The following is a 25,429-nucleotide window of genomic DNA, read 5'->3' as shown; positions in this document are numbered from 1 at the left end:
AATAAATTTACGAATTACTTAAGACTTTTTCGCACTCATGCCTGACAGAACGAGAGAAAGATACATCTATGGATTAAATTAAAGCTTCCTTTCGAAATTCCGTGCAGAATTTGGAGTTCGACAGGAAGATTTCCGAGTTTGACCGTGTAGAATCTTAAATAATTGATAAGTGTGTTCTTAATATCACCTGCATTGAGGAAAAACTTCCACCTTCAAACGAACATCTTCATTGCAGACGATACGAAGAATACAATTACGAATTACTTACGACTTTTACCAATTTATGGTTGACTGAACGAGAGCAAGATACTTCTATGGACTAAATTAAAGCTTCCTTTCGAAATTCAATATAGATTACCGAGTTCGATAAAAAGATTCCTGGGTTTCATGGTTTGGATGATACTGAGAATACAATTGTAAATTACGTAAGAATTCTACCCGTCCATGACTGACGGAGCGAGAACATGGCACCTCCATATATTAAATAAAGGGCTCCATTCGAAATTACATGCAGATTCCCGAGTTTAACAAGATATCCCTGAGAACATTGGAGGTTACATCGTCCGAAACGTTGTGACATAAGAACAGTAGTTCGAATAATCCAAATTTTCAATCTACATCTCAAAAGTTCAGAAATATAATTGTTTGTATTTATCTTGCTGCCAAGATTGGTTTTCTTTCTGAAATCAACCCAATTCAATGTCCTTCGCTCTTCTTTGTACCTAAAAGCAAACAGAACTACAATAAGCGAAAGTTCTTTTCAAGAACTATTCCGTTGTGGAAGGCAATACCAAAGCGCTGCATCCCAGCCTACTATAGCATGGTCGTTAATGTCGTTGCTCTGACACTACCACGCATCTTGAACGTGTCTCAAATCCCACTTCTCTGGAAACTCGTATCTTGAACACACCTTTTCCCGCTCTCTCGAAACCTGAATACATCTCGAGTCCTCTATGTCTCCAATACGTCTCGAATACGTGCTCCTCTGAACACCAGCCATGCCTCAAACACCATTCCTTCAAACACTAATGTTAACAAATTTCTTTTGAGCCATCCTCTTACATAATCTAATTTCCAGCCAGTTTCAACCATTGTTACTAACATTCGCATTATTGTTTCATTGGCCTCCTGTAACATATATGTAAATATATGTAAATGCATGTTGAAATGACGTCACTGCTAAATAAAAAAGGCTATAAAAAGAGAACGAGAACGAGAACGAGAGAGAAGTGGAGTACAGAACGAGATAACGTTCGAGATCAAGTGAGAGTCTTGGGGAACGTTCTAGATTATGTGGGTGACGCCACGGCTGTAACAATGAGGAAATAAATGTTGTTGCTACAAAAAACAATGAGTTGAAGTTATTTCTTATTCTTTGTCTTGGTCTCCTTTGCGACTAAGAAGACAATGTGCTGTGTAAAAATGTACAACGATACACTCCTGGCAAACTCATTAACCAATATCCTTGAATGGCCTATGGGCCTTAATAAGTTGTGGCTCGTTAGAACATTAAAAATTAAAGCCTCATCATTTGTCAGCTTCCATCGCCTGTTTGCATCTTCAAAGCAGTGTTGTTTTTTCTTCTCGATTTACTTTGGTTTAATAAAAAATCGATCACTGATCACTGTCATCATTATCGACAGCAAAAATCAATACAGAGCAAAGGAAATCAATACGGACTGGTGAAAAGGATTCCCCTCACATTCCCAAATCCATCTGTGCGACAAAATACTATTGGCTTTGTGCATTTATTTCAGTCCACAGATCAATAGATCAATGGAAATGTCAAATCAATCAATATTGTTCGAAGTTCCATCCGGATTTGCATGCTCTTCAATTTCAGCAAACATGATCGGCATCTTGTTGGCTTTTTCTCTTCTCTCTGTTTTAATGAGAGAGCCCTCATTTACTTTCCTCTCCCAGCAGGGCAGAGTTAGACACAAGGTCGGTTTTTAATGTGAGGAAAATCAACCACACAAAAAGATAATTTTAAAAAGCTTCTAAAACGCTGACCACAATCACGTGACATTATATATATATATATATATATGTTTAAAGAAAAAATAGAAAAAACCGAATGAAATTATTAAAAAATCAACGTTTCGTCCTTGTTTCCGAGGACATCTTCAGGATAATTGAAATAAAAATGTGATAAAAGAAAAAGTCATAGATCGTGCGAAAAAAGACAGTTTTTTAAAATCCAACCCATGTCGGGAAAGGACGAATATGTGTGCGTGACATGGGTTGGATTTTAAAAAACTGTCTTTTTTTCGCACGATCTATGACTTTTTCTTTTATCACATTTTTATTTCAATTATCCTGAAGATGTCCTCGGAAACAAGGACGAAACGTTGATTTTTTAATAATTTCATTCGGTTTTTTCTATTTTTTCTTTAAACATAACGTCAACCACCGCTGGTATATTTTTTCATTCCTTATACATATATATATATATATATATATATATATATATATATATATATATATATATATATATATATATATATATATATATGAGGACTGTTTTTTAGGCCTGGTTTGAGACGAACTGGCCACGGGAGCCAGGTTAATGCTGGCTCTGCATCTTCAGGTTGTGTCTTCTAATGGATGGGTCGTGGGTTGAGGGCTGGAGTGAACAAGCAGTTGTCACAGTTAGTGCAAGGTCTGTTATAGTGAACAATGTCGAAACCACCTATTATCTTGTAGGCCTGTATTATATCGGCACGTTGTCTGCAGAATTCAAGAGTAGGAAGGTTGAGACAGGCGAACATTGTTTTTGCGTACTAACTCAGCAGAGTAAACAACAACAAAAAAATATAAATGCTTTAAAATAAGAAATGAAACACAAATAAATTTATCCAGCTAGGTCATTTATTTGTTGCATTTTTTTTTACCTCTTTTTGTTTTTGTTAGATGCAGTTAATAATGTCTCATGGGAAAGTGGTTTTGCGCCGGAAATGTTATAAATAAAATAAAACATAAAAACTTTCCCTTTGTTGTTTATGAATGTCTAGTGCAATGGAAAGCAAACACTATAAAATAAGAACGACATCGTCTCATTCTAATGTTTAAAACAACTTTATTGAACCTTCCTCTATAATATAAATCTCACCTGTCTGTTTAAATGTATGTATGTATGTATGTATGTATGTATGTATATCTGCCTAAAACTTTCGACACAGGCGACGAATTTTCACGAATTGGTATCGTTTTGAAGCTGATCGTTTGGACGACAAATACCGATAAACTGACTAAAAATATTAATTCCTTCACCCTCAACTGGGTTCTTTTCTATGGAGGTGGCGCTTTTTTCGCTGATATTTTAAAAAATCATCCCCTCTTTTCGATTGACTAACCTTAATTTAAATGTTTGCCACTTTCGGTTTGGCGATTGACGCAACGGCAAAAACTCTTCTTTTTTTTTTCCTCCTTCACGGTACGGGTTCGAGCCTGCCTGCCTACTACCACTTTTTTTTTTTTGCTGAACACACAACTCAAAACACCCGGGCAACGCCGGGGATTTAAGCTAGTCGCTAATATGTGAATAAAAAAAGGAGAAGAAAGGAATGGTGTTTGTACTGGAATTATTCCATAAGTATGAACGAAGTCAAAATATTAGAAACTCCATGCTGTAACAGAACTGTTGACACAGAGCAGCAGCAGATAACATATGCAAATGACCAAGCCAGATGCGTGATATGACGCCACACCAGAGACTATAAAAAGACATGCGTGGCGTGGATGGAGAAGAAGAACATTGAGTGTTCGGAGGAGTGGTGTTTTAGGCATGGCTGGTGTTCAGAGGAGCACGTATTCGAGACGTATTGAAGATATAGAGGATTCGAGATGTATTCGAGATACGATAGAGCAGGAAAGGATGTGTTGAAGACATGAGTGTTCAGAGAAGTGGGATTCGAAATATGTTCAAGATGCTTGGTAGCGTCAGAGAAAATGCAGAAAAGTCATATGCAACCAGAAAAGGAGAAATGAATTGTTTAAATATTTAGAAAAAAAATGCGTTGTAGGAAAGACTAGATATAAAGGCTTCTGTTAAAAAAAGAAAGTGAATCGAGTGTTTTCCTTTCTTCTGCTTCTTTGTGATGTGTTAACATATTCTCGGCAACGTTACAACGTGATATTAAATAATTTTATTAGTAGGAAAGAGAAAATAATTTACTGCTTATGTATTCCAGCATTTACTCAGGAAAACAAAAATAAATAAAACAACACCTTTATGGTTTATCTACTTGTCACAGCATGAACATGTTATATTCCAAAAAGTCACAAAAAATGATCAAGTAGATTTTTTAAAATTTAAAACAATAAAATTTTATGGTTTTGAGCAATTAAGTATTTTTAGCAACGATTTATAACGAAGTCAAAATATTTAGAAACTTATTCTAATTTAATTCTTATTTATTCTGGAGAGTTAATTTAGAGTGAAGTAACCAGAGTGAATTTCGAATTCAATCAAATATGACCACTGGCTTGTTTCGTAATAAGCAAGTCATAAAATTTGATTGACTTAAATAAAAGAATGACTTGTTCAAATTACATATTTTTGGAATATGCCATCTACTTTACATTTATTTTACTTAACATTTTCTTTATAAGGGCAAGTCTAAATAACATAACAGAGTCGCTAACAGTGTTAGCAGCAGCATATGCTAACATATGCAAATGATCAAGCCAGCTGCATATTGTGACGTCACAGCAGAGAGAAAAAAAGGACACACATCGACCGAGAAGTGGTTCTCGGAAAAGCCCGTGTTCAAGACACGGCCTGAAAATGACAGCCAGCGACACATGGGTGACGTGAGTGTTTAAAAAAAACATGTTTATGTGAGAAATGAAACAAGACGCAATGTGTTGTTGGAAAGACTAAGAATAAATGCCTTTTGTTAAAAAAGAAAAGAGAAAAATTTCTTTCTTTTTCCCTCTCCTCTGTTTTTTTTTTTTTTTTTTTTTTTTTGCAAGACTTTAGTCCACAACATATGGGGTCCGTTAAAATGTCGTGGAAGATTATTCTGACCAGTTTGTGGTAGACGGACTTGCAGCGCACACAAGCAGCAGCGAATTATTGTGGCTGGAGATTTTGAAATACATTTCCTCCCTGGCTTATCCAATCAGAAGCCAGCTCTCAGACGACAAAAAGTTTCATTCTAACATTTAAAAAGCAACTTTATTGGTTATTTTCGTTAGTAAGAATAAGAAAACGGTTTGTATAGGGAAAGAGTTGGTCGTGAAAAGAGTTTCTGTGCAGAGATGTTGATGATTATACAGACCTATTGAAAGAGAAAAGAGTTCGGTGAATACATGCTGAAGTTGGTAGTTGGAGCGTGTGTCCATGTATAGATGAGGACAAAAGAGAGTTCATGTGTGTACTGCATGCAAGTCCGCATGTGGAGATAGCCATGTTGGCTTGTTTGTATTCACGCTAGCCTGGGGCCAAAGGGCCCGGGTGAAGTCACGCTCCAACAGAGGGATATGCTGTCAGCCAGAGCTAGGAAGAAACAGGGAGAGCATGTAGCCGGTTAAACCTTTTATAAACTCGGTCATGTGACTGAGAGCTGGCTTCTGATTGGACAAGCCAGGAAGGAAGTATATTTCAAAATCTCCAGCTGCGAGAATTCGTTCCTGCTCGTGTTTGTTGCAAATCCGTCTGCTACATGTTAAAAAAAGCCGTGTCACGTTACAATAAGTACCAATAGTTCATATATGAAGGATGGAATGAATATCCTGTTTGTAAAGAGGAGAAAAGAGTTCATATCAAGCAATGTGTGCATACAATACACAGGTGTTAAAGTCAGTGCCATGTTAGTATATCTATGTATCTGTTATAATAAGTCCACATGTCTGCTGCTGCTGTAGCCATTTTGTGTCCCTGGAGACGGCACGGGGAGGGCGTTTTGTTGTGCCCCAAGGGAGAAGTTTAGGGGTTAAAAGAAACACTGTAAAATGAGTCAGCTTGCTGTGATATCCTGTCCGAAAAAAAAAAGACTAGTTGGCAATCCCATTTTATCAACTTTTATCATGAGCTCAACTCATATGAGGGGTGGTCTCTGATTGGTCAAACTAAAAAGGAAGTTGAATGCTTGCACCAGTCAACGCCAAGATTAGAACACAGATTCAAAATCGTAATGGCTGCTCTTTATAGCAGTGTTGTTATCGCATGTAGTATTGTTACTACAACACTATATTATTATAAAAAAAAAACAAAAAAAACAAAAAAAAAAGCCAAAAAAAAAAACCCAATAAAACGAAAACCTAATACCATCATTAGGTTCATTGTAAAATGTTACTCAAAGCTGTTTTATGTTCTCTGGAAGTTGAGTGACAACACCCCTCCCCAGATGTTCCAGTACTCTCCACCTCTTTCGATACCATTTGCAAATAAATTTGCATTATCGCAGCAGCTGCCTGCCATTGATTTCTCGTTGGCAGTGGCCATTGGTCCTTACTGGAATTTGAGTGGCAATAAGCCTTCCCAAGGTCTCAGTTCTCTTCACACATACAGTGGAGGTCTGGTCAGTGCTCACTCCTCGGTCTTTCCTTCCTCCTTGACTATTTGATTTCACACTTTTTTGGGGGGGGGTAGTGATGTGGTAATGGGGGGATGGAGATGGAGTTAGAGAACTTATAGGTATGCAGCTTCAATGTTCTTGGTTCCATGCAGCGCTTCATGTTTTGTCTCTGTGGCAGATTGTCTAGTCTACGCTTTTGGTTCGTCTGTTTTAGTCTCCACAGTCAAGGGTTTTCCTTATATTATTATTATTAATTTTTGTTTTTTTGCAACCCTGGACGAAAATGCATCACAATTTTGTCACTTACTATGAATTCCCAGGCAACGCCGGGGTTCGGGCAGGCTAGTAACATTATAAAGAAAGTGCTGTAGCAGAAACAAATAGAACTCTTTTCTTGTGCGTTAGTTCCTCCCCTGACTGTGCGATATGGCACATACTGACCAATCAGAGGCATAGCGCAGGGATCTTCCTTACCCCTTAAGGAACTCTAACTGCTTCCGTCCCGGACAAGAAAAACTCTTCCTTTTTTCCAGCAAGACGTCAAAGACCTGTTTCCTCACTCACTCTCTCTCTCTCTCTCTCTCTCTCTCTCTCTCTCTCTCTCTCTCTGCCTACACCGGTATCGACGATTCCCACTTGGAAATAACTACTGGGCAAAGGCAGACGAGTTTTATCCTCGTTATATCTTTTTGGCATCTTACTCTGACTTGCTCCAATAAACCTTTTCCTTGTTAAGTTTTACGAAGTTGTTTGTTCGTTTATTCAATAGCTTGTGTTGAAATATTTATTTTATTAGGGAGTGCCCGAAAAGCACTAAGTCAACTTCCTAAAGTGCACATAAACCATTTCTTCAATGTTTTGTATTATTTGTTTATTTATTTTTAAGATGTTTATACGCCATATTTCTGTGAAGAAAATGTATATTTTATCTCTGTTTCTCTGCTTGTCTGTCTCTCTGTTTGTCTGCTGTCTATTCAAAGTTACAAGTGAAAACGAAGCTTTTCATCAAGATCAATCCAATGCTAGTTAAGTAGAATTTCATGAAAACTCCAATGAAGACGCAAAGCTAACAAATATTTGATATATTTCTCGAACACGGGGTCGTTATTTTTTTGTATTGTGTTATCTATATATCTATAAAAGTGAACGTGTCTGTGTATCTGTCTGTTTGTGTATCTGTGTGTGTGTCTGTCTGTGTATACTACGTAATAACGTTGTCAATTTTAAGTCTACAGACTCGAAATTTGATATACAGGGTACTGAGATTTGGAAAAATCGATGTGATCGATTTTCGGTCAGAAATTTGGCGATTAAGGGGTCAAAGTTCAACGAGAACCCTACCAAACTCCTCCGACAATTTTGGGTCTAGACACTTGAAATTTTAGATATAGGTTCCTTGGACATGGATCTAACTTAATAACTTGATTTGAGCCCAAAACGACACACTTTAAGGGGTCATAATAGGGGTAAAAGTTAAAAAACATTGATCGCTTTTTTTTTTTTTTTTTTTGCTCAACATACACCTCCAAATACCCGAGCAACGCCGGGAACCCATGCTAGTCAGCAATAACACATCTGTGTTGGAGAACATTGTTAAATGACAATGTTAAGGAAAACGTTGGATTTCCATACATGCACATATCAATATGGTTCCGTGGTGCCACGAATAAAAGTACTAAGTATAATCGGTTCTTCTAAAGGTTGAATGTTCAATTCTTAAAACAATAAAAAAAAAAATAGGAGGGTGAAACGATAAAATTTGTCATCCTAAAAAAACAACACCACAGCTTCATTTTAAAACTTTTATTGAAAAAATCAATTCAGGTAACTTGATTATGTAGTAGAGCTGATATCTATTCAATGTAGCCGATTCCATCCTCAATCCAAGCCTTGATATGAGTCCAGAACTGGGAGTATGCCTTTTCCACAAACGCCGGCAGGAACTCGGGAATTATCAGTGGATGGCTGCAATTAGGCTGGCTTTGGTGTTGTGGGAGGTCATGTTGGTGATGTTCTCTACGTATGAACAAACGAAGTAGTCCAGCAGGTTCAAGTCAGGAGAGGAGAGTCAGTGAAAAGGGTACAAAGTCCTAGCACTCCTTCTGAAGCCAAGTTAGAGTCTCTTTGGACTTGTGGACGGGCACCGAGTTCTGCTGCAACACCCAGGGTCTGTCAGCGGTCACCTGATTGCACCAGAGATAACCACACTCTTCAGCACATCCAGACACTCTTTGGTGTTGTCTTTCCAGCTGACTTCGAAGGCGTAAGGTGGCATGATGTGGCCCTCACTTGAAACCACACCAAAGACCATAACCGTAGCCAGAAACTTTGTTTTCATCATTCCTGTGCACATCTGTTATTCATGGCAATCCAACGATGCATCTTGAGGGTGCTGTCAATAGTCCTGTTGTCATAACTTGGATCGGTACAGTGGCATATCTCACTCGTTGAACATTGTGTCACTTTCAGACATGATAGAAGGCTCCTATCGCTCTTGGGATTTGTACACAACTGGTCAACTAGTAGATGGTCTCAAACAACAAAAAAAAAAATAAAATAAAAACCGGTTTTCATCTAATGGAAATGGAATCATGTCTTTTCTAGGACGACAATGTTATGGTTCCACCCTGTACCTAAAACTTCTATCCGGTTATGGCTGACAGAACAAGATTAATTTATCCCTGTGGATTAAATAACACTGGCGAACACATTTTCTGGTACCCAAGGTTTCTAAGCTGATTTAGACTAATTTGGGGGTACTAATTCCGAAAATCATATTAATTTTTTCTCATCATGTCAAATTGTTGAGATATTTACTATTGTATACCTTTGTTACCTTAGAATTAGATGTTCTGCCTCCCTGTTTTGAACCCATTATCTCCCTTTAAGTTACTCTTTACTAAAAAGTTGCTTTCTTCCTAATTTCCTCTTCCAGTTGGTCTTTACTTACTTTTTGCAATCACTAGCAACACAGCATGCCTCTTTCTTCTTTATCTGCTCCCATCCCCGGTATCAATAGTATGCTTTACTTATGTCTTCTTCTGAGAAAACGTATTTGTTTACTTTCTCATGCAATGTGACATTTCGTATTCCATTTCTTTATAAACCATTCAGTCTTTCGATTTCTTTAATTCCTTCATTTTCCTACTCTCGTTTGTTGTTATTATTTTTACTTTCTCATACTCGTCAATTTTTCTCTTTCAAGAAATATACCTGTGGATTATGTACTAGCCTTCAGAGTCGTTATTTTTTTTTAGAATAGTTTATCTGACAGTGAAGCGTAGGTGCATGCGATGACAGTACATTAGGTGTGTTTCTATATACATTATAGCTTCATAATTACAATTGTAGATTATTATTATGTTACTTGATTATGACATCACAAACCTTAAAGTAAAAGCCAAATTTGCTGTACGATAAGGTAAATATTTGATAAGAAGTGGACACTGAGTAGTAAATAGGCCATACCGATTGTGGGATGTTTTTGTTTATTTTTGGGTCAAAGGAAGGGATTATTATCTTAATGTTATAAATTCATTTATAAATCAAGCAGGAAATAATCAAGCTGCATTTTCTTCGTTGCACAAATTAATCATGGCTACATCATCTTCCAGGCGATGTTGTTTAAACAAACCTAATATATTTGTGGGGAATATACGTTGCAAGCGAACAGGAAAAAGATCAGCGAATTTGCGAAGTGTGCTTATCTTGCTTATTTCAAAGTAATGCTGGGTGATCAAGATAAGACATGCAAGTAATGTGTTGAGCATCTCTGACAGTGGACAAAAAGAATAGAAATTCCAATGGTCTGGCATGAACGAGAAACCCATTCCGATAACTGCTATTTTTGTGCAGTTAAAACCAAGCGAATCAACACGAAGAACAGAAACTCCAAACCATAAGTCTGCAATGAAAGCAAATCCACACTGCAATGAAATTTTATGTTCCAGTGTTTAAAGGCTTGCCAGAGTTGGAATTACCGGATCTTGAAGAAGATCAAGCCTCTGTTTTGTCCACTGACAGTAGTGAAGCCATTATTTCAGCTGTCGGCTTTCCTCCTTCTTCATTACCACAGATTTTTTCTCAAAGAGAACTTAATGATCTGATCATCATCATAATCATCGTCATTATCATAATATCCTGCAACAAGCCGACCCTTAATGGTTCAAGACTGCTGTTGATCTTCCAATGCCTCAACCATCATCATCATTTACTACAGCAGCTCTGTTCCATTCCGCTTCAACTAACAACAGCGATTCTTCTTACAGCACTAGCAACTACACTTACTACAGCAGAGTTTTTTTTTCACATTTTACACACAAATTTGTATCCTTCGTTGCCATATTTCATCACATTTTAATATTTTTATTACTCGCGAACGGGAATCATTAGTCTATCGTCATAAATGTGGCACTGTTTCTATCTGAATCACGAGTTACACTATTTTCCTGATTACTGAAAGACTAATATTTATAAAGCTAGCACTTTATAACCATCTTATAGTCCAAGAGGATTTACAAGAAAAAGAAAAGAATTGTTGCTTTCCGAACCTTTTGTCTGTCTTGCTAAGGAGTTCGGCCATGTTTTTCAAATATTCAGGAACAATTGTCACTAATTGTTCTTCTTCGTTTACTCCGATGGACGTGATTGTTTGGAAATATTTCAACCAATCAAACTGAAAGAAAAAGATATCATCATCATCATCATCATCATCATCATCATCATCATCATCATCATCATCATCATCATCATCATCAGTAGCAGCAGTTTAATTACAAGATATATATATATATATATATATATATATATATATATTGTAGAAGATCGGAACAACATCAGTACCTTTGGTTTCAAATCCAAATAAAAGGGACCTATGATCGGTCTCCATTATCGGACTCTCTGCAGCCTACGTGTATGTCTCAATCTGATCTTCTGTAATATATATATATATATATATATATATATATATATATATATATATATATATATATATATATATATATACATATTATGTTCTTATTTTTTCATAATTGTACACTCAGTTATGGTTTTCTTACACCAACTAATTAATATATATATATATATATATATATATATATATATATATATATATAACTAATGAGTAAATGGTAAAAACCTGAAGAAAGTGCTCAATACTGCTGTAGAACAAAATATGTTTTTATAGGCGTTTTTAATCTGCTTGGTTACACATGTTTCGATTACCGAATCGTGTTAACAATCCGATAATTTCGTTTTTGTAAAGTCTGATGAAATTATTGGATCGTTAACATGATTCGGTAATCAAAACATGTGTAACGAAGCAGATTAAAAACAGTAATAAACACACACACATACACACACACACACATATATATATATTTATATATTGTATAAATAAACATATATATATATATATATATATATATATATATATATATATATATATGAGAGCAAACAGTTAATAAAACATGTTAAAAAACACTTTGAAAAAGAGTTAAAAACTTATTTAATCTGAAAAGGAAACACCAAGTGGATAGTCCTTAATACGCAGAGTTTCGAAGAAATACTTTCTTTCTCATCAGAGGGTAGGAATTAGCAAAATGCGGGATCGGATTTTGCATACAAAAGTATTTGATGAAACTACAAGTAAGTCAGAGATCTTACTTGATAACAAAAAGTGAAGCAGAGGAAATATGGTGAAGAAAAAGGTCATTACACGTGAATGGATAGTCTGGTGAAAGGTTAATAATCCAATGACGGTAAAATCCAAAACTATAACTCCAAGAAAGTTAATTGAATTTCCATTTGCACAAGTAAAATCCAAAGAAATCACGTAATTGGAAGATGGTCCAAAATAATCCAAAAGTCCCAAATCCATGGAATAATTCACAAATATGTACAAAGAAAAGAAAAGGGAAAAATTCCAATAATATTAATAAAAGAAAAATAAGATATGCTTTTCACACGACTGCCGAGACATAATAAGAAAGATCAGGGAAGAAGAAGAGAAAAAAACTTAAATGGTGATAGAATTAAATATAAGATAGAAAAGCAAATGTCAAAATGACCAGACAAAAAGGATGTTAAAAGGCGCGAAAAATATAGGGCAAAAAATAGGTCAACTGAAATGTGCAGGTTATTACTTAAGAAAATGTCAGCAAGAGTTGTTAAAAGACACTAAATGGAAAAAATAATTATAAATAAATAAAATAATTAAATATAAAAATAAAAAATCTTTTAAGGGGAGAGGATGGCCGGTATCTGCAAATTCCGGATAAAGCAATAAGTATGTAAGTAAATGCATATAGTAAAATATAAGTAAATATACATGCAGGATATAGATGTGTGAGTAGATAGGAATATTTAAAGACTAAGACGGAAATTTCAGATAAAAAACCGACCAAACAAAGAAGAAATAAAGAAGTAAAATAAAGAGTTATTAAGTTATAAAATATTAAGAAAGTATGTAGAAAAAACGATAAAGTTAAAGAAGAATTATATATCTATCTGAAAGGTTCTAGTAATAACTATGTAAATTCAAAATTACCATAATTAAATTTGGACTTATGTTTACAGAAAGAGATCAGTTCGTTTTTAGAATTTATTATATTGTTACTTTGAGGGGAAGTAATTATAGTTATAGCTTCGGTTGTGCAGAGGCGATATGACTTAGAGCCTGGAGTATAAGACTTAACGTTTTTATGATAGTCCATTTGATTGAGAAAAGGTTATTGTTAGAGTTAAGTTTTTTTAATTAAAGTGGTTAGAGAAGTTCCTTGGTTATTATTAGAATTATGATTGTTAAAAGAAGAATGTGGTTTGATATTCTTTTCTTAATTAATGTTGAAGTAGCGCCGATATATGTATGTACTTTATTAAAAGCTCGAGGTCTGATATTGATATTAATTTGCTGATTTGTATGAGTTAAATAGTTTGAATTTTGTTCATAGTGTTCAACAAATTGTGGGACAATGATTGTATGAGGACTATTTTGGAGGGGATAATGAGTGTTGTTAGTGTTAGGATGGCTGTTAGGAGAAATATTATTATTCTCATTATTATTATTATTATTATTATTATTATTATTATTATTATTATTATTATTATTATTATTATTATTATTATTGCTAGCTGTATGATTGTAGATGGAGGGGCTGCTCGAGTGGTATATTGGATCAGTAACTATATCAGATGGGGGATGGGAAGAAGGATAACTTGAAGACGAAATATTAGTGTCTGTTATGGGAGGATTACGTGGGCGCTCAGTAATTGTGCATGAATATATAACATCTTTATGGATGCAATCATTATTGAATGGGCAAAGATATTTGCTATTACAATTACAGTTAGTTTTGGGTTTACTCGGGAAAGGGATTTTTGGGGCTGATTTGATTTTTTTTGTTATTAGATGTTAAGATTCTTTGTGCTAAATTAGGCATTGTAGAATAAGAAATCCTGATTGAGTTTTTATTGAAAATAGAACTATATCTGTGGGTATTTGAAAGAGTTTTGTACAATGTTGAAGAGTTCCTTAAGTATATTAGTTTTGACATTTACGCTAAATGGAGGATTAAACCAAATAATTTTCTTTCTCCTGATGCGACTGGGTGGGTTAGATGTATTGCGATTAGTATTTTGGTTTGGATTATATATGTAGGCTGGTTCATTGTTATTGATAGCAGCAGATCTTGTTATTTGAACTGGTTTTTTACGAGTCATGTTCTGTGTGATTACAGATTTAAGGCGGCCTGCAGGAGGAGCATAATGGTAGTATTTAATCTTTTCCTTGTGTCCTGAGTTCCTTAAGGCATTATTGAAGAAAGTAGCATTTTGATTAAAAGTTTTTACCAGAAGAAAGTGCAGAAATTCTTCTAGAGACGGATGGTACTATAGATTTTATAATTGAGTGGGGGTGGTTAGAAGAGTTATGGACGTATAAAAGCGTAAGATTAGGTTTCTGACAGGGGCTATGAGCTTCGGTGCTAAGATTAAGTGTAACATCTAGAAAATTTGAAGTTTTTTTTTGTTTAATAATTATAGAAAGGCCAAAGTTATTAAAGAAGTTATGTAATTTTTTAATTGTTTTGTTGTACTCTCTTGGCCTGGCTGTTGTAGTAAAAAGGACATCATTTCTATAAAGGCCCCTTGGGATATGTTTAAAGTGGTATTTAAGTTCTTTGAGTGAGAAGAGTCGCACTAAATCGGTAATTTCTGAAAAGTCAGAAGCACCCATCAAGATATCAAAATTATGAGGGGTGTCCTTTCTAGTCCAAAGCTTATTGTTAAATTGTATAAGCGACTTTCTCGCTAGGAGAATTAATTTAATTTCTAAATTAGTTAAGTCAGAATTTCTTTTAGCAAAGATTAGAGCCTTATTTAAAAGGATCGGAGAAATTGATTAATAATAATTTTGGATGTCAAAGGTTATGAAGTTAAGGAGGTGTTTATTTTTAAGGGAGACAAACCAATTAATTATGAAATCTGAATTTAGCCAAAGAGGGAAACTTACTTTCTCTTTAATAGAAGGGATGATTCTATCTAAGATATTTTTGCTTACAGCACCTAAGTCAGAGTTAGATGTGCAGATCAATCTGATGAAGGGGTTGTCATCGAAATTAGGTTTATGATTCTTGAGGGTGAATCTAGGGGAACCCGGAGAAATTATTTCAGTGAAGTTATGAATATTCATAGAAGTCAGTAAAAGTTTAGCTTCAGAATTAATAGAATCTAAAGTTTTAGGAGGGACTATTTTATAAGATTTATTAAGTTCTTTATACAAAAGTCTTTTATATGTAGGATAGTCAAGTTTATAATAATTTTTGTCTTATCAGCAGGGACGAATATATGTTTATTCTTTTTAACTTTTTCGGCAAAATTATTTATTTTTCGAGTAACCGGATTATAATGGTGTTTTTGTTTCTTAAATTTAATTTTTTTGACTAAATTTAACATGGAATTCTCAAACTCCTCAAGGTAAGGGTTGTATTTGGGGTGGGCAGTGGTTTTTAATCCGTAAAACTTGACAATGTTTATTCATACAATATATAGAGTATTATATAATATGTTTGTTTATATGTTAGGCCAGCAGAGCGAGAGTACTTCTTAAAGGTACTTTCGCTCTGCCGACCTGGTATATAAATAAATAGCAACTCTAGTATAAGTCAGTGTCCCCAATGATGCTCGCTTAAACAGAGCTAAGAGTGAGAAGATAACGAAATACCAAGGTCTTACGTACGACAGGAAAAGAAACTGGAATCTTAGGAAGATTTTCATAATTCCAGTAATTAAGGGAGCAACCCGCTCTCATAAAACGTAATTTTATCAACTACCTGGAGAATATACCCAGTGAACCAAGTTCAAGAGTGATGCAAACAATTGCACTTAAAAGGACGATTAGAATCTTTAAAAGATCTCTCAGTTGAAGTGTCTTAAATAGCAGATGAATGTCTGGCTTCTTGTAGGATGCACCGTTCCCAGCAAAAACAAAACGATGAAAAAAAAAAGAAGACGTCCTTGTTTCTCAAGACCAGGTTTTCTCTCGTCCATTTTCTGATCAGTTCTTCATAATTATCAAAATACATTGTTATTGTCTACATTTCGTTTATCAGTTTCAATCCTCTCATGATATTCTTCGTAATTTGTACAGACAATCTATCAATATTTTTAACCCTTATCTTCGAGTAGCTTTTCTTCTTGATAAGTAATGACACAATAGTAGAAAGCAAGGGAAAAAGGTCAGAATTACCGAAACTTTATAGGTCATGATAAAACGCATCTTTAGAAGGCCGGAGAGTAAAACAGCAGAAATGTTATAAAGAAATGTTATAAAGATGAACGTATACTTAACATAATAAAATCCTTTTTAGATAAGAGAAAATTTCAGGTTATCCTTGATAGCCATACATCTGAACACCATGATATGAATGCAGGTGTGCTACAAAGTTCAATCTTCGGACCTCTGTTATTCCTGATATTCATAAACGACCTCCCTGATGGAATTGTCTCTAAAATAGGTATGTTTGCTGTAACAGACTCGAGAAGAAAACGAATACATATCTAAGGAAATGGCTAAAACTCTAGAGGAAGGCCTTCAGTCTGTAGTGGAATAGTGCCGAAACTGGTTGGTAACGTTCAATGCTGCCAAGACTAAGCTTATTTCCTTAATAACTACAAGAAACCTTTTCAACCACTAATTGCCATGGCTAATGATACACTACTGAAAGTACTTCCCTCAAACTCCTAGGCTTAACATTCACAAACAACATGAATTGGAACAAATACATTGAGGTAATTGCCAAGGCTGCTATGAGGAAAGTGGGCTCTCTCTACCGTGTTTCTACAAAGGCACCGTTCACTTATGCATAAAATATTAGTGCCATATCTGGGCTGGTGCATCTGCCAATAGTCCTTCGCTCCAAGATAAGATTAAAAGAGAGTCGCCAGCCTGATGGGTCCCGCACTGTCGGCCAGGCTCCAACCTCTGTCCCATCGCTGAGATGTGGCATCCCTGTGCCTGTTTTACAAGTACTTTAATGATAAGCGCTCGGCCGAACTCAAAATACTAGCACTCCTCGATGTAAATACCCCTAACAAACCAAACAAACAGCAAAATCCCCCCCTGCACTGTAGAGATCCCTAGATGTCGTAAAGTTCTCTACTCAAATAGCTTCTTTCTTCGAACTGCTGGATTTTGGAATTCCCTCCCAAGCCCCTGCTTCCCTTTCCCTGACTGAACTGACATGCAAAAATTCAAACATAATATGAACAGATATCTCGCTGCCTATCTCCCTACATAGTATCTCTGCTATTCTGGGTCCAAATAGTAACCCCTTACGACTTAGTGGTGTCACTATGTCTTGTTTGGGGGGAATAAACAGTAAAAAAAAATAAAAGATGACGCTAACCATCTAAAACATACTAAATAATGGAATAGAAATAACAATATCGATGCAAAAACACTTACCCCAGGAGCCAATTTTTTCAGTTGCTGGACTGACAGTTTCGTATAAAGTCGCTGAACATCGTGGCGTTCTTCAGCAGGAATGGTAATCTGTTAGATTGAAATATGACATAAAATTTAGAAAAGAAACAAAAATTTAAAAAACTGTGTTTTTCTTTTCCGGTAATCGTGTAGTTTCCTGATCGATAAAATTTTATCAGAACAATGGTATGTAGTAACTATTTTTTTTATAATATGGCATGTTTAATATATTGTTGTTAAAATCAAATGAAAAAGGAAAATAAACTTTTTTTTTTTAATTAGCCGACATCCGGTTGTTCCTGTAAAAACCAAGATGGACGTTACCTAATATGGTTAATATAAAAAAGTTGAAACTTATGATGGTTAAAATGAAACGAAAAGGATTAAATACGTTAATAAAATAATTAAAATATGTTAATAAAAGGATTAACATATGTTAATAAAATAATTAAAATATGTTAATAAAATAATTAAAATACGTTAATAAAATAATTAAAATATGTTAATAAAATAATTAAAATATGTTAATAAAAGAATTAAAATATGTTAATAAAATAATTAAAATATGTTAATAAAATAATTAAAATACGTTAATAAAATAATTAAAATACGTTAATAAAAGAATTAAAATACGTTAATAAAAGAATATCTTAAAAAAGAAGTAAAGTTGTTTAGTGAGTTGTATAAAAATAATAAATGGAAAATAAAAAAAAAGTTTTTAGAAATTAAATTGTTCCCACTGCTTGAAAGCGTTGAGATTTGAAAAAAAAATGTAACGGGTTAGAGACAAATAAAAACGCAGATTAAAAATGGATTATAAATAAATAAACATATTTATTTAAATTAAAATTTTCGACCGATATAAGAGTCTTCATCAGAAAAACACAGACAATATTTTTTCTTTTTTTTTTTTTACACGTTTTGTTGTTACTATGTAACAAGAAAATGTGTAAAAATGGAAAAAACAAATATTGTTGGGAGTTGCTTAGTTCTCTCCCACTACAAGAACTTGAACACCAAATTCGGAAAGTGGGATTGAGAAATCAGCGCCCCCGAGGAGGGGCACTGACCTGCAAAAAGTGGCTGGGCAGCACCATCGACATTTCTCGGTGAGGACGCCTCAGGCGATTAGCAATAAACTAACCCCTTTCTCAGAGAGAGAAAGCAAAGCCTAGGAGAGTGGACCACCTAGAACTGCACAGAACTAAACTCCCACCACAAAATCAACAGAGACCGTACCATAACAGGAATGGTCTATTCTCTGTCGATTGGGGGGGGGGAACAAGGCTAAAAATCCCCGAGTTTTTAAATAATAATAATTATTATTATTATTAAAAATATTTTTTTTTTACATAGGAGTAACCACTTATCAAGGCCCGGATGACAGTTGAGGACTAGGGTTAATGAGGGTACAGTAGTCAATGGGATAATATCGTAGTCATCGTTAGTAATGGAAATTTGGTAAATATTTTTAGTTGAGTTTATCCATCTTCATATAAAAGGCCCTGTCTGTCCAGTTGATCAATCAGGATTTATTTTGAAATAATATTTTTTTATCGCTAAATATTTAGATTGAATGGGTACGTTTTCAGTTTTCTGTCATACTCTGATTAGAAATAGCATTCTTATAGGTTTAATATGTTTGAAATAGTATTTTTGTTACTTTTTAAGCTCAATTTTGAAATAGAGCGTTCGTTTGTTTGCTATGCTTAAATTTGAAATAGTATTTTTTTTTAGTCTTTCAAGGTTAAGTTTAAAATAGAATTTTCGTTGGTTTGCCATGCTTAAGTTAGAAATAGTACTTTGTCTGTTTTTAAAGCTCAATTACAAAGTAGAATTTTCGTTGGTTTGCCATGCTTACGTTTGAAATAGTATTTTTTTTTAGCTTCAGCCTCGTTGCCATCTGCATTCACATCAACATAAAACTTTTTGAAGTTAAAAAGAAAAGACCCGTTCCCAAATTTAACAAAAACAAAAAGTTGTTAAAGCACTTAACCTTTTTCAATTAAATGCAATAATAATTTCATTTCTTTTTACATTTGTTTAAATGATTTTATCACAAAACAAAGCAAAACAAATATCTGCAACTTTTCTTGAAACATTTTTTTTCATATCCTTTTCTTAAAACTGAAAAAAAAATTGTTTTCTCTCATAGTTGTTTCCATATTTTCGTCATAAAAATATTTATTTGAAATTTTCTTGAAAAAATAAATCATTTTCTTTCATTCATTAAACTTATGTTAATATTCTCTTTTGTTTTACAGCTTTGTTTTCATTTTTCCCCTATTTAATTAGGACGCATCGACTTGAAGTTATCTTCGATAACATACTTTGCGTAAACCTTTTTCCAACTGTTTACGTAACCATATCCGAAGGTGTCGACCTGAAATTGCCGTATATTGGGCCGGGTTCTCGACAAATATCAAGTTTGAAATAACATTATTGATGGTCTGTCTTGCTTGTTCGAAACAATATTTTTCTACGTCTGTCACGTTTGTTTAAAATAGAATTTTCGTTGGTGTGTCATGCTTAAGTTTGAAATTATATATTAGTTTAGTCTGTCATGCTTGTCTGAAATAGTATTTTCGTTAGTTTGTCATGCTTATTTTGAAATAGAATTTTCTCTGATCCGTCATGCTTAAGTTGTAAATGGAAGTTATGTTCGTCTGTTATGCCTAAGCTTGAAACAAATTTTTTATTGATTTGTCATGCTTAAGTTTGAAATCGTATTTTTTATATTTGTCCACTCATATTAAAAAGAGACTGACAAACGTGTAAATTGAATGGACGCATCTTAAAAAGATTCTTTTCTAGTTTTTTCCAATAATTTCAAAATAATCTTTTTCTAGCCGAGATGCTTTTCTGATAATCAGTTTGACAGTGTCTCCGCAATTTTGAAGCTAGGTAGCACTGCTTCTATCTGGTTGATGTGTGGTCCTGTACAGTTCTAGGAGGCCCACCCTCCTAAGCTTTACCTTCTCCTATTGAGAAGGGGTTAGCTTATTGCTAATAGTTTGAGGCACTTCTACCAGGAAACGCCTACGTGGCTGCTCAGGCATTCTTAATTTAGGTGGCTCTGCTTCTGTCTCATTGAAGTGCGGTTCTGTGCAATTCTAAGTGGTCAGCCTTTTCAAGTTTTACCTTACCCTTTTAAGAAGAGGTTAGTTCATTGCTGAGGCGCTCCTACCAGGAAATAACTGCAAGGTTGCTCAGGCATTCTTTGCAGGCTAGAGTACATTTCCTCTACTGGACTGGTTTTTCGATCCCTCACCTGACCATGTGTCTAATCACCTGAGGAGGAAAGTAATTTCAAGGTGGCGTTTTATAGAAGAACTAAAAAATTTAACAATAAATACTTACATTTGCTAGCTGAATTTCAAACTGAATCACACGGTGCAACTCCTTTTTTAGGTCCGTTGAGTTGGCGCCAAGTAATTTTGCCACTTTAATCATGAACGTTTCGTAAGCTTTTATGTAAACAACCTCGTTCGTGTCCAAGTAGTAATCCCGGTTTGGCATCACAAGAGGACCGTTTTCCATCTTGGGGAGAAAAGAAGAAACCATTTTGTGTGACTCTTCCCAGATTGAAAGACAACAACTTAAATGTTTCGAAATTGCAAACAAAAGCAGAAGAGGTTCACTAAATTAATGGTTAGGGTTAGGGTTAGGGTTGAAAGATGTATATTTAGAAGTATCATTTTTATGAATAAAGTCACAAAAAGAAAAGGACTCAATGACACACGTACCAACCTTCACCAACTAGTTTATATCTATATATGAACTGACAAGAACAAAGTAAACCAATGCACACATATACACAATGCCACGCTGCCAAAGACTCACATACATATATTACTTATACATTCATATTCACACGTTGACCTACACATTTTTAAGCCTTGTGAAAATTTACTGAAATTTCTGTACCAAACACGTGTTTGCAGGATGAACACTTGCTAACATGAAAATAACTTTTACATTCTTATCGCTTGTATAAAAATCCTTTGCTATAAAATTTCGCTTTTTCTAAATTTTGTCATTTTAGGTGGCACTTGCTAACTGGTAACCTTTCTATCCTATGTTTCATTTATTCCACTTTATTCTCAATTCATGTTCTGCACACACACACACACACACACACACACACACACACACACACACACACACACACACACATATATATATATATATATATATATATATATATATATATACACCACCTTTTTGGCAATTTTATAAGTTCCAAATCTTAGCGACTATTAATCAGAATTTAACAAATGAAGACTCGTTGAAAAGGTAATGATCTGAATTGTGTAGTGGGCTATGTGACATTTCCCTTAAGGTTGCATACTGGAGATATTCATAATCGTACCCTATTTCCAAAAGGTTTGAACAAACCGTGGCAGCTTATTTTTGTCTCCCCTGCCTCCGTTCAGTTTCAAGAGACAATGGATAACGTCTATAAGGGAAGCTGCATGTGTAATTGTGAGGCAATGGTTGCGCAATCCCAACCACACCTCTCTCGGTATTCATAACTGAAACTCGGTGGACAAGGCAGGTATAAAAAGTTTATTTGCACCAAATATGGTTGCATTTTCGTTTCATAGAAATCGCTCCGGATAAGGTATGACGCCACTTGATGTAAGCACCTAAAAATACTACTTCAAAAACTTGCCAACAATAAGTGTTATATGGAATAGATTCTATCCCAGAAGGCAGCAATTCTTCCCTTTTGTCAGAAACATTGCTCATGGAGTATGAGGACTTAAGAACTATTGAAATTATTAAGGATTCACTAACTAGGTGTCCTGTGATTGGATGAAAAACAGCCAATCACAGTCTTCCTTTTTTATGCTCACCAACATCCAACGAGAGCGGTTTTTACAAATTCCCTTCCTCTTTTGCTTGTTGGATCCTCAAAGACAACACGTCCCGTCAGCTCTCTCCGTCATTTTAACATCTGACACGTGTGAGGATTTTTGACAACAACTGCCGCACAGAAAAACTCAAGGCTTCCTTTTTTTTTGCCTCATTCCAATCAAAATGACACAGGAAATACACACCGTTAACAGAACGAATCTTAGAGATAAGTTCCGCAAAACACGACAGTTTTGTTTTTTACAAGGAAACATCCTTTCTTCCTTCTCTTTCCTATCAATACAAGTTTTATAACATTTTTCATTTGTGTTGTGTTCCATTCTTCTTGTCGGTGTCACAATATTTTGTTACCATATATAGCTGGGAAATTCCTAACAGTAAGGAAGCAAGAGTTATGCGACTGCTGAAAGTAAACCCAAGAATTGCAGAAATGATTGCGAATTTGATTAATGGTTTTGCAGGTCATTATGTAACATACAACAATTAATACGAATTGAATTGTTTTGACAGATCTTTGAGATAACGCCACAGACAAAATTATGTAGGATTAAGGTCCGGTATGTGTAAAGCTCATTCAAGATCCCAACTTCTATTGATGAGGCGATCACTAAAGTTTCCCCACATTATGATTTCTACACAGTCATGGCTGATGAAATGAGAGAAATCTACCCCCATGGATCAAATAAAGGGTTCATTTTGAAATTCCGTATAGATTCCGGAACTCGACAGAATAATTCTCGAGTTCAACAAGGTACACCTGAGTAAGGTCAAAGGTAACATCACCTGAAACGACGTGAGAATAACATCTAAGATGAGACCAGTAGTTCCAATAATCCAAAATAAAGCAAATTATCAATCCTCATCTAAAAAGTCTTTTAAATATAGATTGAAGTTTATTTGTAAAATATTGTCAGATTGCAGAAAGGGTTGTTAATTTTATTAACGATTCTGTTAACATTTTTAGAGGATCATCCTATATATGTTGTTTAATTATCTATTTCAGGTACATTATTCGGACAGAGATAGGGAGAGAGAGAAAGAGAGAGAGAGAGAGAGAGAGAGTCTGGAAATTTATTGGCGATTCTATTTGTAGTATTTTGAGGGACCACTCTATATATGTTGTTTATTTTTCTATTTCAGGTACATTATTCGGACAGAGAGAAAGAGAGAGAGAGAAAGAGAGAGAGAGAGAGAGAGAAAGAGAGAGAGGGAGAGAGAGAGAGAGTCTGGAAATTTATTGGCTATTCTATTTGTAGTATTTTGAGGGATCACTCTATATATGTTGTTTATTTTTCTATTTCAGGTACATTATTTGGGCAGTAAAAGTGTAAGAGTTTATCAACGATTCCGTTCGTGGTATTTTCGGGATCACCTTATATATGTTGCTTGCCTATTTATTTCAGATACGTTATTCGGGCAGAGACTGTGTAAGAGTTTATTAACGATTTGGTCAGAGGTATTTGTGTGTTTTAAAAATCTTACCTGGATGATGTTAACACTGGAATTTTTATCATCAGCACTAACAGTGAACTGAAGAATGGAATACATGTGGAACTCTTTGTACATTCGAGCGAGCGTGACTTCCGTGTTGAATTGATCTGCCTTCCAGTTTTGGTTTACGACTGGCCAACCACCGAAAGATGCGAGCACTTCGAGAAACGCCTTGTCATTAACGAGTTCAATTTGAGCTGAAAAAACAAACACAGGCAATCAAGCAAAACATCTACAGACAACAACACGCATACACATATATGTTTAAACCCATACAGACAACAACACGCGTAGCAGTATCAGAATTTTTGTAGGAATTTTTGACACCCCTAACACGAAACTGCGAATAAAATATAAAAATCTCGTAATTTCTCTGTTAAAAGTGGGTTATTTATGTTCTTTATGGATTATACTTCCAAAATAAACTATTACAGTTGTTTTAAAAGTAATAGAATTTTTTTTTTAAAACAGAAAGGAATTTTCCGAACTCAATATTTTTCAAATTTTAAACTTTAAAAATCTATCAAAAATTTTCTATTGATTCTATTTTTACAATATTTTCAGGGTCAATGTGAAATTTTATGTTCTTTCCAATAAACTGAATATAATATTTTAGACAAACGTTTTTTTTTAAATTCACGCCCCCCCCCCATTTGTGTAAGTGTCACACATTTTCAAGTTTCTCTTAAAAAGTAAATAATTAATTTATGTTTAATAGTTTTATATATCACAAATTAAAGAGAAAAGGTCAATAAATAATATATTCAAATTTAAAACAAAAAAAAAATCCCTTTTTTAGAAATTTACGTGTAAAGTCCGAAGTTTAAAACCTCTTTTTTAAAAAAAAAAACACATTGTTTTTTTTTTTTAATAAAACCTTGGTCCTTGCTCCTTTAATTGAAAAAAAAATTAGGGCTTGAATTACATTTTTCGAGGAGTTATAAGCTTGGAAAGACAGGGGGTCGAATAATTCACGCCTCTCATTTTGAAATGTCTATTAAAAAGTAAATAATTAATTTATGTTTAATAGTTTTATATATCACAAATTGAAGAGAAAGGGTCAATAAATAATATATTCAAATTTAAAACAAAAAAAATCCCTTTTTTAGAAATTTACCTGTAAAGTCCGAAGTTTAAAACTTAAAAAAAAAAAAAAACACATTGTTTTTTTTTGTTTTTTTAATAAAACCTTGGTCCTTGCTCCTTTAATTGAAAAATAAAAATTAGGGCTTGAATTACATTTTTCGAGGAGTTATAAGCTTGGAAAGACAGGGGGTCGAATAATTCACGCCTCTCATTTTGAAATGTCTATTAAAAAGTAAATAATTAATTTATGTGTAATAGTTTTATATATCACAAATTGAAGAGAAAAGGTCAATAAATAATATATTCAAATTTAAAACAAAAAAAATCCCTTTTTTAGAAATTTACCTGTAAAGTCCGAAGTTTAAAACCTTTTTTTAAAAAAAAAAACACATTGTTTTTTTTGTTTTTTTTTTTAATAAAACCTTGGTCCTTGCTCCTTTAATTGAAAAAAAAATTAGGGCTTGAATTA

At 34.3% G+C, this 25,429-nt stretch overlaps 1 protein-coding gene across 1 annotated transcript in view; it reads right to left on the bottom strand.

Annotated features, from left to right (window-relative positions):
* The window catches only part of LOC145261201 (neprilysin-1-like), a 268,434-nt gene that overhangs the window by 77,051 nt on the left and 165,954 nt on the right, over positions 1 to 25,429 (bottom strand). The window contains exons 6-9 of the mRNA XM_080119541.1: positions 23,866 to 24,071; positions 20,866 to 21,045; positions 17,488 to 17,574; positions 11,075 to 11,199 (exon numbers count right to left, since the gene is read on the bottom strand). Coding sequence (XP_079975667.1) covers positions 11,075 to 11,199; positions 17,488 to 17,574; positions 20,866 to 21,045; positions 23,866 to 24,071 — 598 coding nt within the window. The remainder of the gene's footprint in view (positions 1 to 11,074; positions 11,200 to 17,487; positions 17,575 to 20,865; positions 21,046 to 23,865; positions 24,072 to 25,429) is intronic.

This window comes from Euprymna scolopes, chromosome 37 (assembly GCF_053919585.1).
Source record: "Euprymna scolopes isolate OS-2025 chromosome 37, ASM5391958v1, whole genome shotgun sequence".
NCBI lineage: Eukaryota > Metazoa > Mollusca > Cephalopoda > Sepiida > Sepiolidae > Euprymna > Euprymna scolopes.
The sequence above is the reverse complement of the archived record's forward strand: the minus strand, read 5'-3'. Positions and strand labels throughout refer to the sequence as shown.